General features: G+C 34.4%; 1 protein-coding gene across 14 annotated transcripts in view; it reads left to right on the top strand.

Annotated features, from left to right (window-relative positions):
• PKP4 (plakophilin 4) overlaps positions 1 to 15,688 on the top strand; it is a 215,294-nt gene that overhangs the window by 145,969 nt on the left and 53,637 nt on the right. For 11 of the 14 annotated variants that reach the window (XM_036236124.1, XM_036236114.1, XM_036236110.1 and 8 more), the window contains 2 exons: positions 12,724 to 12,855; positions 12,967 to 13,157. Coding sequence is in view for 13 of the 14 variants with exons in the window: in XM_036236114.1 (XP_036092007.1) it covers positions 12,724 to 12,855; positions 12,967 to 13,157 (323 nt within the window). In the remaining variant the exon portion in view is untranslated. The remainder of the gene's footprint in view (positions 1 to 12,723; positions 12,856 to 12,966; positions 13,158 to 15,688) is intronic. The other 3 variants (XM_036236115.1, XM_036236123.1, XM_036236113.1) reach the window with 2 other exon arrangements.

Here is a 15,688-nt window from a genome sequence, read left to right as displayed (position 1 = left end):
ATCATTTATATTTCTAACTATTTATGAAAATATTAAAATATCTTCTATATTGCACCTTTCTATTGGAGGGTTAGTTTTTGATAGGTGAGAGTTCTTTGTAGCTCAAGGATAATAGCTTATCAGTCGGAGTCCTGTCGGGAAAACTGAACCATGCCAAGCAGTTCAGTGTGAGGGACTTGAGACAGGGAAGTTATAGTTAAGAAAGTGTAGTTTGGAAGGTTTGGGGAAATCAAACAGCATGATGAAGCACCCAAGAAATTAATCAGACCAGGCAGCTGCTACCATTTCTAGGCTTTCTGGGATAAACGGCTAGCTGGTTTTGTCACCAAACTGTAACAGTGGTGGGAGGTGGGGCAGCGGGAGTTTTCCAGCATTATCTGGAACCACAAAGGAGATACAGCCATGCCAGAAATGCTGCCTGAAGTAGAGCTGGAGAAACATCCTGTCTTCTCTCTGTAGTTCTCCTAACCCACACCATGTGTCCTAGCTGACCAGAGCTGGAGTGAACAGCTGTAGATTTTAACTACCAAAAGCCACGGAGGCACAGTGTATAATTGTGTTGATTTACATATAGAGAGAATGACCTTAGATTATGAAGATACATGATAGGGAATGAAATATCTGGGCACTTGGCATCCTCTCTACCTCCCTTCCCTTCCAATACATTTATTTACTCAGCTCCAGTCATTTGACCACCATCTTCAAGATTTACTAATGCATTAAATATAGATACATAAATGAAGTAATATTCTATGTATACATTAAAAAAATAGCTTCCCAAATACTTTAGAGAAGTATTAGGGAGATACAACTCCAGTGATTCATCTGTCCTCACCACAGCTATGTAATTCACCTAATAACTGTGCTTTTCCCTTACTTTTGTCAGTATACACTTGCCCAAACTTGTATTCACACCTGGGAAGTGTTAAATTTATTTATCCTTTTTTCTTTTGTGGGTAGGGGGAATGTATTAACTTTCAAACACAGCAATCACAACTGATATTTATTACACTTTCTATTTTTTTAACTATCACTGGTTTCTTGTTGTTATTGTTATTTGTATGTTTTTATAGATTTGTCTACTTTTCAGGCGTACATATGATAGTTAAGTTGTAACCATGGCAATATGCTACAATGATAAGGGTAGAAAATTGAAATTTGATGGTATGAATAAAAGAGTAAAATCTGATTTGTTTCATGTTTCTTTTTTAAGTAGTTACAGATGCCCTTTAGAAGTTTGATAGTAAGTAAATAATGGGATAAAATGACAGTTTCGCTGCTACTTTTATTGTAAAGTTTAACTGTTGTCTTCTCATTACCACTTTGCATGCAGAGATACTGACTGTAATATGAAAATCATCTCTTTTTTAGATTTTGGCAGTCCTACTCAGAATGAGGCAGGGTGGCTTAAATTTTTTTTTAAAGTATTTAAAAGGTCTTTGGCTAAGTCTTGACAAAAGAAACGTCTTTATTCAATTTTCTTGGTTTCCTAAATAAGAGAGGATTACACAAAAGGTCTTAGGATTGAAGGTCTGTTATTGTTCCTATTTCTTTGATGTTTTGCACATTTACTTGCAAACAATTTCTCTACCTTTTTTATTACAAAGTTGACTTGAAAATCTTAGTACTTTAAAAGCTTTTCGGCAATAAGGTGAATTGTTAGAGTGGTGATTTGATCACTATCTGGGTGAGGCCCTGCCTACTAAGGTGTTTTCAGGATATTACATTCTGTTAAAATGGCCAGAAACTGAGACCAGCTGTTTATAAATAGCTAACTTCTTGCAGAGTCATTTTCTAAGGAAGGGCTCAGGATGCCCTAGGCAGAAAAGATTTTCATTTCTTTCTAATTCAGTTCAGGTGAATCAGCTTGCTTTTTTTCTGGTTGGTTGGTTGGTTGGTTGGTTGGTTGGTTGGTTGGTTGGTGAGTGGGTGGGTGTTTAACCTATAGAAGGAATAGTAAGCTGTTTGAAAGTAAAAAGCCAAAATCTTTTTGAGTTTGGATACTCAAAGTGATAACTTCCCAAAGCTTAGAGAAGAACTGCCCATTTTACAAAACATTTTTATTTTCCCAGGCTGATTGGGAAGGACTCTTAAGGAGAAGCTTCCCTAGAAGTAATAAAGTTTCATGATGCTTTATTCTCTATTGTTACCTTACTGTCCTACGGCCCTCTCTCTTCATTATTCTGTATTTTCTAGGTTATCAGTATTACATGTGTACTATCTGAAAACATAAATTATTATCTTTTTGTCTTTTATGAAGGAGGAGAGCTTATTTTCTGTTTTGGCTTTTCCTTAGTCTTGCATTTTTTTTTAAACCTTACATTTTTGTGTTTTTTATATATTTTCTGCTAAAAAGTGATGGAGTATTGTTCTTCGTGTTCCTTTCTTTTTCCTCTTATATTACTATGACATTTTTCCATGTCCGTGTCTTCATATATCTTAACAATTTATGTATTTGTAAAATCTTTTATGATATACCAAAGTTTGAGGTAGCTTTTAATAAAATAGAAAACTAAACACCAGAAACACAGAATATATATATTAGAATAATGGGTCCTGAGGAAAATGAGAATAAATATGTGCACATATAATTATGCTTTTCCATGATGGAAAATATTGTGCAGAATATCTTTCAAAGAAAAAAAAAAAGAAACCTTGGTTTAATTACCTCTCCTTTAAGAAAAAGCACACCAATTCATTCATAAAAATAACCATACACAGTATATGCTACCCACCAGATAGAAGCTGTTGAAGCCAAAAATTGAGTCCTTATTGGTTGTTGCTTAAAACCTCCAGCTACATCCTGTAAAGTGAATTTTGCCACTAATCACAACTTCACGGTTTTTCTGTTCCAGGGAAAAAAATCGCAGCTGTAAGCAATTGCCAGCTTTAGTACTTATGTGTAAAATGAGGGGAGAAGAGTGACATAGGCCTAAGAATTTATCCTCCTTCTCTCCCCGCCTCCTTGTAGCCGAGGAGGAGCAGCCTGCAGAGCTGGGGTGCACTGTCTGTTCCCACCAGGCCAGAGAGTCAGGCTCACTTTCACTTGAAAGACGTCTTCAAGAAATAGTTGCAGGAGCAGGAATTAATGTATCTTAAGTAAGTGATTGGGAATTATTGCTCATGGATAAGAAATTAAAGACACCAAAAGGTGGGAGTCTGTAGTAAAGCAACAAGTTAGCAGGGGACACAGGAGCGTAAAAATGTAGAAATTTCTGCTTGACCTGGGAGGCATTAAAGGATTAATAGACTTGATTGGGTCTTTTACAATAAGTAATAAGTAGGAGAGAAAATATTTAAAATTTCATGCATTTAGGATATTTGACGTTTGATAATAAATATGAAAGAGAAAGAAAAATTGTAACATAATCTTGTCAGTTTAAAATTTCGAACTTCACAATGCTATATTTGTCTGTTGTGGAATATGTATTGAAGTGCCATAATTTTAACATGTCATGATTGTATGGTATATACCAACATTAGTAGTTAACATATACTAGTACTGTATATAGGTTTTGCATTTTTTTGTTTATTTAAATTTTGTTTCTGAAATCTATGAATGCAAGTTTCTTCCACCGGGGTGGGTTTAAAAAAAAAACACACACAAATATTGAAGATAACTGATAAATGAGAGGCTAGCCCTAAGTCAATTTATTTTTCTTTTTTCTTCCATGTGCAACAAGTAATTTACAACAAAAAAACATTAGCACATCATAAGACTTCGACATAAATGGAAACATGTTATGCCTCAGTAGAAATGTACTGAATTTATAAAGAGGTACAGTAGGAAGTTAGGCATGTTTATAAATAGACCTAAATTATCAATCATGTGTAAAGGACTATTATTGAGGGTTTTGGATGGTAAGATTTATTATGCTTATAAATTGTACAAATGACAAAATTTTTATCATCTACTATTTCTTGTTTCTCTTCAAAATACCAGGAGGAATACAAATTTCTGTTAAAACAAGCCTTAGAGTTCACATTTTTCCTCCCTTATATTTTAGGCCTTTTTTACCCACATAGTCGTGATAGTCTCCTTACCGCAATTGCAGTGCTGTAACCTCCTGATGATCACTATAAAGGTTTTCTTAACCTTCTGTTTTATTACAAAAGTAAGGCATGCTTATTCAGAAAGTAAAATAGCCTAGAAGAATTTGAAGTAAAAGGTGAAATTTTCCTTCATTTCCACATCTCCCCATTCCAGGGTCATTGCCCCATACAACTTCCTCTTCTCCCCGCCCCACCCCCCACCCTCGCCACACACATACATGCAGGCGCGTGAATAATGTATGAAGAAATTCTGGACTAAAACACAGACTGATGTGTGGGGGTGGGGGTGTAAATATCCATACACATTTGAGTTTGTTTCGTTTTGTTTTTAAGACAATGAAGATATATTAAACGTTGTTTTATGAATCAGTTTTTTCCCCTTAACAACACAGTAAAACTATGCTTGAGTTTATATTGTCAATATATAATGATCTGCCTCCTTTTTAATGGCTGAGTGTCCTTTGTTTAGAAAACATATGTAACCAGTTCCTTATTAGTGAACATTTTGTTTTTTTCCAATTTTCACTTTGACAGTAGTAAAAATTTTTCTGTATTTCTGAGTGTCTCTATTTATTACATTTTTATTGGGCAAATAGTGTTAAATTGCTCACCAAAAATGCTTAACAATGTGGAATGGGTGACTTTTCCTCTACCCTCTTAGGTTATGTGACTGGGAGCCTGTGCATTTAACAGATAATAGATCAGTAGAAGAAAAAAAATCTAAAGTATTAATATGCATGTGGACACTTACAAAAGTAGTTCCCTAAGGGGCTAAAGTTAGAAACTAATCGGGGAGAAAAGGTTTCTATGGGTAAGAACAAATGGGTTTCTAGGGAACAAACTGGAGATAAGAAAGTTTGTGATAATGTTTGTTTATGCAGGTGGTCTTCTCCATGTTTTTTTTTTTTCCCCCTTCAGCCATAAAACTCCCCAGAGTAACATGACAGCCTCACTCCTACAAGTTTCTGCTTGTAGTGAAATAAGAGAAGCTCCAGAAAGGCTTCTTTCTGCATCTGTTGAATCTCAAATGTTTTTAGTTTAAAATAACATTCATGCCAACTCTCTCAGGATCTGAATGGGTCCCTACAAATATATATTCCTACCTATACCTATTTATTGCTTATAGTGTTACCAGACTATAGGAGTGTAAGTCTTCATGAATATTTTAAATTTTAATAAGTTATTAGGCTTTATGGACAGATTAAACAGTGAAGTTACTTGAAGAAATAATTGTTAAGTATTCATTAAATCAGAACATTGCATGGAGACCTCAGCATTACAGTGATTCTATTATTTGATTAGTTCTTATGGAAATGGGAAATCAACCTGCTTTTGAAATTTAATAAAATTGTCATTTTCCTATCAGTTTTGCGGTTTTCTCTTTTATATATGGCTCAAAATGATCAAATACATTTTTCTGTCAACAAAAATGCAAGAACCACTCCCAAAACAAGCAAAACACAAACTTTTTTTTTTTTTTCACCATTGAAGGTAATTCGGATACAAACATCTCACTTTAGAGGTTCCCAAACCTTGCTGCAACATTGAAATCACCTATAGAGAGCTCATAGACCTTGATGCCTCCCCCTACACAATTAAATACAAAAGTCTGGGACCTGAACCAGGCATCAGTAGTCATTAATGATCCCCAGGTCATTCTGCTTTACAGTTTGAAAACCACTGCCTTACTAATAATTAATTTAATTGCTGGTAGTTAAAGAGAAGAATTAAGAGTTTATATTGCCTGTCTTATACAGATTGTATTTCAGGACAACCAAATAACCCTAGCCATTACTAGCTAACTAAAGATTTCTAAAATATGCCCAAAGAATTCGTACTGATAAATGTAGAAAGAACAATGAAATTAAATAAAATACGAAATATCACCAGTTTGCATCCCCTAATGAAATAATTGATTGAAGCAAAGATTGTCAAAGTATGCAAAAACCTCTATATTCTCACTTCTAGCTGCACATTACAATCACCTTGGGAGTTTTTTAAAATATTCAGACAAGAACTTTAGTTAACCAGTTGGAATCTCTGGACATGGGACTCATTCCACAGTAATTTCTAAACCCCAGCGCAAGGTGATTGCAGTGTGCAACCAAATTTGAGAGCCGTTGCTTTAGGGGAAAGGTTGATGATGAACTTAAAAAGAGTAAGATCAGGCTGCCCACTTGAATTGGCTGTTTAATCTTAGCACCTATGAAAGTGATGATATGACATGATGTGCGGTACACAGCACCATCCATAAAGTATCCTAACCACAAAAGTTTGGCCCAAAAGCTTTCAGCTCTTAACTTTCTGCGTGTAAGAAATATTAAGTTTAGATGGGGAATTCATCCAACAAATTCACAATGTAGAGCATCCTGTGAGTTTATTGTTATGGTTTCCTTGTAAGCCAAGAAAATGAAAATGAGAGAATGGGAGCTTCATTTTAGGTTTGAGGGACTTAGGTAACAGTCACTTTCAAACAGTTGTTGAACCTTATTTTAGCCTGACTAGTACAAGCTAACTGAAGAAAGACATTTCTGAGACATCAGGAAAATTTGAATATGAACTCATTTTATAGCATTATGGAATAATTGTAGTTTCATGAAGTCCTTGTTTTATAGAGCTACAGATGGAAGTATTTAGAGTTGAAATGATCTGATGTGAGGGATCTGTTTTAAAATTCTGTAACAGAAGAGAAAAAGAGCATCAAAAGTGTTACATAATGTAATAATTACAACTGGGAAGTGGTTAATTTTATTTTTCTATCTACTTTTATATATATTTGAAAACTTTAAGTTTAGAAAATTTAAATACAAATTCTTTAAACAAAAGATTCAAAATATTAGAGTCAAAATAGTACATCAGAGGACATGCATTAAAGCCGGCAAATTGTACTCTGAAGTTTAGTCCTAACATAAAATGAGACCAACTATGAGTTTCCCACTTGTGGATGTTATTTAATTTGTATTTCCACATAGTTTGGATTTTGTTTAATGAATCCTTCTAAAGCAAAATTACCTGTAATGTACTGGGCATCAGCCTCTTCGGTAGTTTAGAACTCAATATTTATGACTATGTGCATTGGTGACAGCCACAAAATAAGAATATTTGCATTTCGCTTTAGCAAACATGTATGTGAATGTTCCTAAGCCATACAATATTTAAATTTTCTCATGCTTTCAGTGTTATGTAAAGAAATATTCTATTAACTATCTGAAGTAGAAACTGTCAAATCAAGAAGCTCCTCTTTTTACATTACCACCTTCTCAACACACAGAGCCACACAGCCATACAGAGCCACGCTTCCTCAGTTTACAGTTATTGCTTTGGGAAACATCAGACAGGCTACCAACAATGACTCCATATTTCATTCTTTGCTAAAATTAGTCTGCATTTAGCTTCATCTCAATAATCTTTACCGAAAAAGATAATCCAGTGGAAGAGTATAGAAAAACTTAGTTTCAGAAGAGCTATTTCATTATGTATGTATGGGGTTTTTTAGGAAGGTTTTTTTTTTTTTTTCTTTAACATAAGGTCCCTGTCTTGTATCTCCCACAATCAAATATTCCATTTCTATATTTGGTAGCATGTTTTTCCTAAAAGGAATAAAATGTGTTTTGAAAAAATATTTTAGAGCAATTATTGAGCACTTATTTTTCCATAGACCACTGACTTTTTACATGACAGTGAATACCTTATTTTTTCCACTGTCTCTATTGGAAGTGAGAGTTCCATGACCTCTCACTCAGTGTTGTATACTTCACATGTGTGATCCATTTATTTTCTTCTTTATATTTTTAAACTTGTTCTTTTAGTTTTCTAGTTTTCCTCTTATAGATATAGAGTATATCTGTATTTTAATTAGTACCCAGACTAAAAATATTTAATAAAAACTCATCTTAATATGCCTATTTGTTCCTACTTTCTGAAAATTATTTTTAATCATTTTGTATCCCTGAACAGAGTTCAGGAATTTTAAAATATTTATGACCAGGAGATCTTTCTGATCATAAACTAAAATTACAAAAATAAATAAATAAATAAATAAAAATAAAAAGCACAAAGCTAAAACACTTTATAGCAGTTTTTACAGACTCACAAAGTTTGTTTAAACTATGAAACTGAATCCAGCTTTTCTAGTGGACTTCAAGGCAGATTAGTTGATGTTTAGAGAAAGATTTAAAGTGAACTAGAAGATGCTTCATTAATTTTTCCCAAGATTTTTCACAAAACATTTTCTTGATGAATAAAATTTTTAGAGCCAGTATCTTAACATTTAGAAGATAGTATAAGCATATGTAAAACCCAAGAACCTAGATATACTTAAGAGAGAACCAGAGTAGGAATAGTTTCAGGAAACATGGTTTTCTGCCTATTCTCATAAGTCTACTTCCATTAAAACCCAACTTTTAAAGGATACCATATGTATATAGTAGTTTATATTTGAGTCAGCCAACTCCAAGTATTTGTAATATTCTTAAAATATGATCAACATCCATCTGTATCTTCTGTGGACCAAAGAGATGTTCTTATGCTTTATGTTTCCATCACCCTGTTTACATTTTCACTCTGAAACAATGTTTCCCAATGATCTCGCTACCTCCAATAATAAAGTTACCTGTTGTAGAAATGAATCTTAAACATCAGAGATATTACTGAAGAGAAGTTGTTTTGGGGACCATCTTCCAGGTCTTGATTTTACCCACAGTACAAACCTCCATCATTTTATCTAGCATAAACAGTAAGACACGTAGAAGTATTCTAATAATTTTAAGTTATTTAGAGAGAGGCCTTAGACTTTTTACTGAGTATATTTTTTATGCACACTTGATATATATTTGGGAGGCACATCACAGAAAAGATAAAATAATTCACTTTGTATTTCATATTTTATTATGAGCTTAATGGGCTAGATAATAACAAATTTTTATAGCCCTACAGCATTATTGTCCTTTACCCAATAATATATTTTTAGTTGTAACCTACTTTTTCTAATTAATTGCCTTTTTTTTTTTTTTTGCAATATTGAGGCACTCAGACGAGATGTGATAGGCAAGAAGGACCATGCTTCCAATAATCTCCCTATCTTAAACACAGAGTTTATTTTATTCTGTCTACCTTGAAATTTGTTCTAGTCCTATATTTTTAGAAATGCATTTTCTTAGAAGATGTTAATTTAGTGTTTGAAAATGCCCCATAGTGTATAATTCTTGTGTCCCAGAAAACATGTTTGTGATTTTTTTTTTTTTTAAGTAACATGTTCTTCAGTACATAGATTAAAGAAGTAGGATTCACATTTTGCCACTTTAACTCATAAAAATGCTTCTCGGTTTTGTTCTGATTGTGCTACATTACAACATGCCAACTATTTAATAATAATTTACAGCATTGACCATGAGGTGATGAACCCCATCCTATCCTGTGGTTTCTCTGGTGAATTTTAACTAGTGTCTCCTTCCATTCCATACAGCAGATGTTTTTAAAGATTGCAAAAACAATGCATCATTAATAACTGTGAACTTTACCATACTACTAGTAGCACTTTATTCAGTAATTAGGAATTGGGTCTTCTGTTTACCTGAGGTATAGTGACTGTGTATACATAAATTTATGTGTGTATAGAACTTGTGAATTACAGATTTTCAAAGAAAAAGTTAATGATAATAAAACCATTTTGAAGACAATTTAACTTTTAATGATGCGAAAGAGACTTCAGTATCTTTTTGTCTTTGTCAATACACATTATCATTGTGCTCCACTATAGAAAAATGACTTATTATGTTATAGAATTCAGTTGTTTTATAATTTATATTAAATAAATCTCATATCAACTTTTTAAAACTTTAACTTTTATATTTACTCATAGAAAAAGCACAAAATCTATAGCCTGTTCTCTAAACCCAGCTCTTTAGATCTTCAAATTGGATTTCGAGGACATGAGAATTTATTATTTTCTTGTCCTCGTTAGCGATCTCAATGTCCTTTTCTATATTCTATTTTCAGAGGCATCGCATTTAAAAATATAAGAAGCACATAGTAACATTTAGAGGGTACATAGTTATATTACTGTGTGGGTAATTTTGTTTGTTTTTGTATTCTTTATGATACTAATTCTGTTAAGTTTTATTATTAGGGTGACCAGTGTAGAATCATGTATAACACAATTTGTGATTGCTCTGTTTACAGTTATTTTAAATAGCTTCTCTTAAGGAAGAGTTTAAGTGGGCACAATTGCTTGTCACGTGGTTTGTGAGAAAATGTTCCATTGGATAAAGAGACACAATTGCTGAGGTATAGCTGTTGAGGGTGCCTATTTCTCTTTCTTATTTAAATAATAGCTCACAGTAGTTTTTTATTTTTTAAAGGTGAAGGCATACACAGAACTCTAATGGATTTTCGTTTCCTTGGTGATAATTTTTTGGGTCTTGACACTGCATGCCACCTAGTGTTTCCAAGCCAAAAGCTTTAATGTGTTGGTGTCTCAGGTTTTACCTTGTACTAAAGCTGAAACTAAGAACTAACTAAACATCTTTTTTCTTTAAAAAAAAAAATATATATATACACACACACACACACACACACACACACGTATGTATGTATGTATGAGCAGTCTTAAAGTTACCACAGTGATACTTCTTTATCTATACTTGGTTGCCGTTTCATATTTGATTTTCCAGCGTTTCATTCCTGTATGAAACAAAAAAATGTGCTGCTGCATAGCTCTGATTGCAGGCCATCTCTTATATAGCTGTTTCCAGGTACTCCGGTTCCCTATAAAAGTCTTCTAGCCTAGCAAACTGTGTATTTTACTTAATCTTTAGTAAAACTCCTTCAAGAATTGCTGTATAAGAATGTTTAGAACTCTGGAAACTCCTATTAGAAGATTTACAAATGAGGCAGATTACTCTCCAGTATCATCAGTTTGATAGAGACCTAAAATCATGTCTCAGCATGTACAGGGAAACCATAGAACATCTGTAATCTTTACTGAAATTTCAGACTTAGGAATTCAGAATTGTCATAGACGTCTGCCGCCTACAAGTATAATGTCAAATGGTAAATCAGGAGACAGGTTGTTAAAAACCTATATTAAGAATGTTAGCAAATCTTTCTGGAGGCTAGGAAACAAAACCTCGGATTGAATTTGACATCAAGTTAAAATGTAGTGGGATTTCCCAGTTCTCTTATAAACCTGGTATTCAGTTTCCAAACTAGCTTGATCAGCACTAGCTAAAAGTTTTACTTCCCTTCACGTAACAGACTTTATTGAACACAGTAAAGTAAACCCACAGCACAATGCCAGGTATGAATCAGTACTCAAAATAGAGAAGCTGCCATTCTTAATGGGAATTTGTCCAACAAATATTTACTGGGCATCTACTGAGTTCTATGGACATGTCCTAAACACCTAGGAGCAACTGCAAACAAACCAGAAAGAAGTCCTTGCCTGCACTGAGCTTATATTCTACTGGGGAGAGAGAGTTAAAAGTGCTATAAAGAATGGATAAGCTAGCCTCCTGCGATAAGTGGGTACTTCTTAGATCTTACTTCCTTTATGAAATTTTTCCTAAGCTCCTTTCCCCCAGATGGTGTCGTTCATTCATATTCCCTCTCCTTCTTAATCTCTCTACACACACACACACACACACACACACACCCCCTGTCTTTTCTCATTGCTATGTTTCTAAGGCCTAGCATATAGTAAGGCCTTAAATAATTAAAGGAAAAAAGTCAGAAAGGAAAGACAAATGAAGACACTGAAATCCTATTAGGCTTGAGTGTTGAACTCAGAATGTGATACAGACTTAATTTAAATCTTTGAAGTGAGAATGAAGTAGCATTTCTGAAAAAAAATGTTTGTTAGCAACCTTAGGAACAAATTTAAGGACAGACTTTTAAAGATAATCAGAACATGGGCAAATATATTTTGAAGATACTAGAGAAAAGACATATTTGAATGAAATTGGGGGAAAAAAGCAGTATAATCTATATCACTTAAATTTACAGCATAAAAAAACAAGTTGGAATAGGAGAAAAGAAGATAAATTGTTTTGTCTTTAAGTTCAAGATGGTAAAGTGGTATGTTTGACAATCAAGATAATGGGAGAGATTTGGCTAGAAGAATCAATAATCAGGTTAGATTGGCCTGTGTTAATTTAGAAAGACAGACTGAAAAATTAAAAAACAAAAGGATAAGAAATTAAAGTTTCCATTGTTGGCAACTCTGAAAACTCTATACAGAATTCCACTGATTTTAGACATAATTAATATGGCATGAAAAGTTAGACCTTCCTTCAGAAGTTTCGTCATCTTGCTCGATAATATGAACACCATGCAAATTTTCGTTTCAAAAGTCTGAGGTATAGATCTTTTTAAATACATGGCCACCATTCTCACTCAGAGTCTGTTAATCTTCTTGGGAGAAGTCACCTGAGATGTGAGTAATCATGATGAACAACATGAAATTTAGCAAAATATATTAATAAACTGAGTATATGGAACACTTTCTTACAGAAAAGACTCAAAATGATAGTGCAGTTGAAGATGAAAACAGTCTTATATTAACATATAGATTATAACGTGCTACTGATAAATATCTGAAACTTTTTTTTTTTTTAGCAATTTTTTTGTAATACTATTCTTAGATTTGGCTAACCAAACTTAATCTTCTTACAGATGTGCCAAATACCAGTGTAAACAAACCTAGAGTTTCTGACACTGTCCATCCCAACAACTATCTCATCAGGACAGAGCCAGAGCAAGGCACCCTCTATTCACCAGAACAGACATCTCTCCATGAAAGTGAGGGTCTGTTGTATTATCTTTTAAATATTAGATTTACTATTAATATTTTATTTTTGATAATGAGCATGAGAAGTGTAAAGTAAAGATATTTTCCTGCTCGTTTCATTCCTACAGGATCATTGGGTAACTCAAGAAGTTCAACGCAAATGAATTCCTATTCTGACAGTGGATACCAGGAAGCAGGAAGTTTCCACAACAGCCTAAACTTGAGTAAGGCAGATAATAGACCACAACATTCATTCATAGGATCAACTAATAACCATTTGGTGAGGAATTCAAGAGCTGAAGGACAAACATTGGTTCAGGTAAACCAAACACATCAAGATCCTTGTAAAGAAATACCCTCCTAACTGAATTTCTGTTATACATGTTCTTTTAAAAGTAAAATTAATACGTACAATTTTGAATTTATAGAATGGGTATAATAGGAAAATCATTTTACACTGTGCGAGTCTATGATGTTAAGGAACTTTTAGACATGAAACCTAAAAATGTTAATTTCTAATAGTTAGCTCCTATTAATGAATTCTGATAAAGTTCAGACAGAAGAAGAATTCACTGGAAAGCAGCAAGTTTGACATGAGGGGAAGAGTCCAGGGGAGTGTGAGCGCGCTGCGTGGAATGCTGTGGTCCCTGAGAGGTTATGATTTCCAACTTTTACTAGAGCCAAAATGTACCGTAGAGTCCCAGAGGGCAGAGCACTATTCCCACACCTGCAGAAAACAGAACTGGCCTAGTCTAACCAAGGTTTTTGCCTTCATCATTGGAATGGTTCCCTGAAAATACATTTCTTTCCTATAGAAATTCCTTCCTATAGATAGTCATTGTGTAGAAGCATAACAATTCCGTTGAGTTAGAGTTTTCTAACTTGAGTCGAAAAATAGTAATTGTACATATATTTATAAAATTTAGATCCTCAGTCATTGCCACTTTTTTTCACATCAGTCTACCAGCATATTCCAGAAGTAATCAGTGAAGATAACTATGTGTCCAAGTATCCCAGTGATTTCTTTAGAGCTCAGAAATGACAGAATGGTCGAAGAAGTTAGGCGAACACTAATCTCATAATGCCATGCAGGAAGCCCTGACGTTACCACCATGTGGGCTGGGGTTCCCAGTGCCAAAGGAGAAACACAATACAACTTTGGCTCAACTATTTAGGGGAAATAAGTAATGAGAAACATTTCTATATGTAAACAAACACAAATATAGTACATCAGTTTTTAAGCTAAAATGGGAAATCTGGAGCCTGTAACAAAGCTACTTCAAGGTGCACCCCCAGTCCTTAGATTATACATTCACTCCTTTGCTGTTAGGAATGCTTTGATGGAACAGTTTGAGAAATTTTAGTGTAAATGCTTACAGGAGCTCATTAGCCTAGGTGAATTTCTGTGTCAACAGGTCCAAAGTCACACTTTGAATAATCATCATCTTAGCTACAGAAATTGCCTTTTTTATTCACCTGAAAGTGGTAGTTACCCCTCCCTCCTTTTTTTTTTTTTTTTTTTTTTTAACTTACGGTAAGTTGATTTTGTTCCTAGAGCTGAAGAATTGAGTTGCAATGGGATGGGGGGCAGCCTCTAAAACTTAATTTGCATGTACTCTGGGAACACATTTTCTAGCTATTTGGGCCAAATATGATCCATTTTTGTAATAAAGAGCTCATAGGTGGGATTTTCTTATTTTTACCATTATTAGTAAAACCCAAGTCAGACTTTACTTTTCCTACGGTCAATTCATTTTTAAACTCCCTTTCTTGCCTTTTTCTTTATTTACAATTCCGTTTCCTCCTCCTATCTTCTCCAGTTTGTCACTATTGCCTTTCTAAAATTGCTGAGTTTGAACACACATGAGGTCTCAGAGCAGGTGTTTCAGCCAGCCCAGTAGCTCGTGACTCCTGGAAACTAAGTATGCTTCCTCTTATGGCATCTAGTAGTGTACAAAGTACGCATCTTATCCCTTTTTCTTCTCTTATTGCCCTAACTAAAAGTGAAAGGGGGTCGATGGCAACCGTGTTCCAGCAGCCACTAAGGAGATTCAGAGCAGCCTGGCCCTGGGCTCGTAACCCAGTACCCTAGTGTTCCCATGCCTGTTCTCTTCAGGCCACTGCCCCAGTTCAGTTACCATTCTTCATTGCTGTATTGAATCAAGAAAGGGATCGGAGACCTAGTGTTTGCAGGAGTCTATCAATTCATACAAGGACCATCCATGGCAGAAATGTTCTTCATTTCCCATTCTGGTCTTTTCCTGCTGACTAGGCTAAGGACCCAGCAGAGATTGGCATTTGTATTGATTTAAAATCCGCCAGCTAAAGATAAGATCACATAGTTCAAAGGGGGTAGAAATAAATGGCTGAAATCACTAGAATCCACAGTAGAGCTAAAAGAGGCATATTTGGCTATTAGCACCTGTGCAAACAAGCTGTCCTGTGAGAGTAAATTCACAGAGGAGAGCATTGAACCTCGGGCCCTATCCAAATATTCATTTATTCCACAATGCAGGAACACATTCCTTTGGTTAATGGGGCCAATCCAGAAAGACAAAACAATTATAGATAGTCCTCTAGCTACATTAGCTTTGATGTATTAAAAAAAAAAAAAAATGTTTTTGTTTTACAGAAATGCATTACCTTGGCCAAACTTTGACTCACAGGGAACAAAATAAGTACATTGCTCCAGTGATGCTTCACACTTGCAATATAACATTTTATGTACTGTGAAAAATGCACAGGCAAGGGGGTAAAAAATGTACAGACAAAAGAAAAAGGAATGTTAATGTTAACTGTCTTTAGGTCTCTCTTACTGGTTGATTTTAGTATTCCGAAAGGGGAAAGGTA

This window comes from Rousettus aegyptiacus, unplaced genomic scaffold, assembly GCF_014176215.1.
Source record: "Rousettus aegyptiacus isolate mRouAeg1 unplaced genomic scaffold, mRouAeg1.p scaffold_m13_p_2, whole genome shotgun sequence".
NCBI lineage: Eukaryota > Metazoa > Chordata > Mammalia > Chiroptera > Pteropodidae > Rousettus > Rousettus aegyptiacus.
Note: the sequence above shows the minus strand (reverse complement) of the source record. Positions and strands in the feature narration are given on the sequence as shown.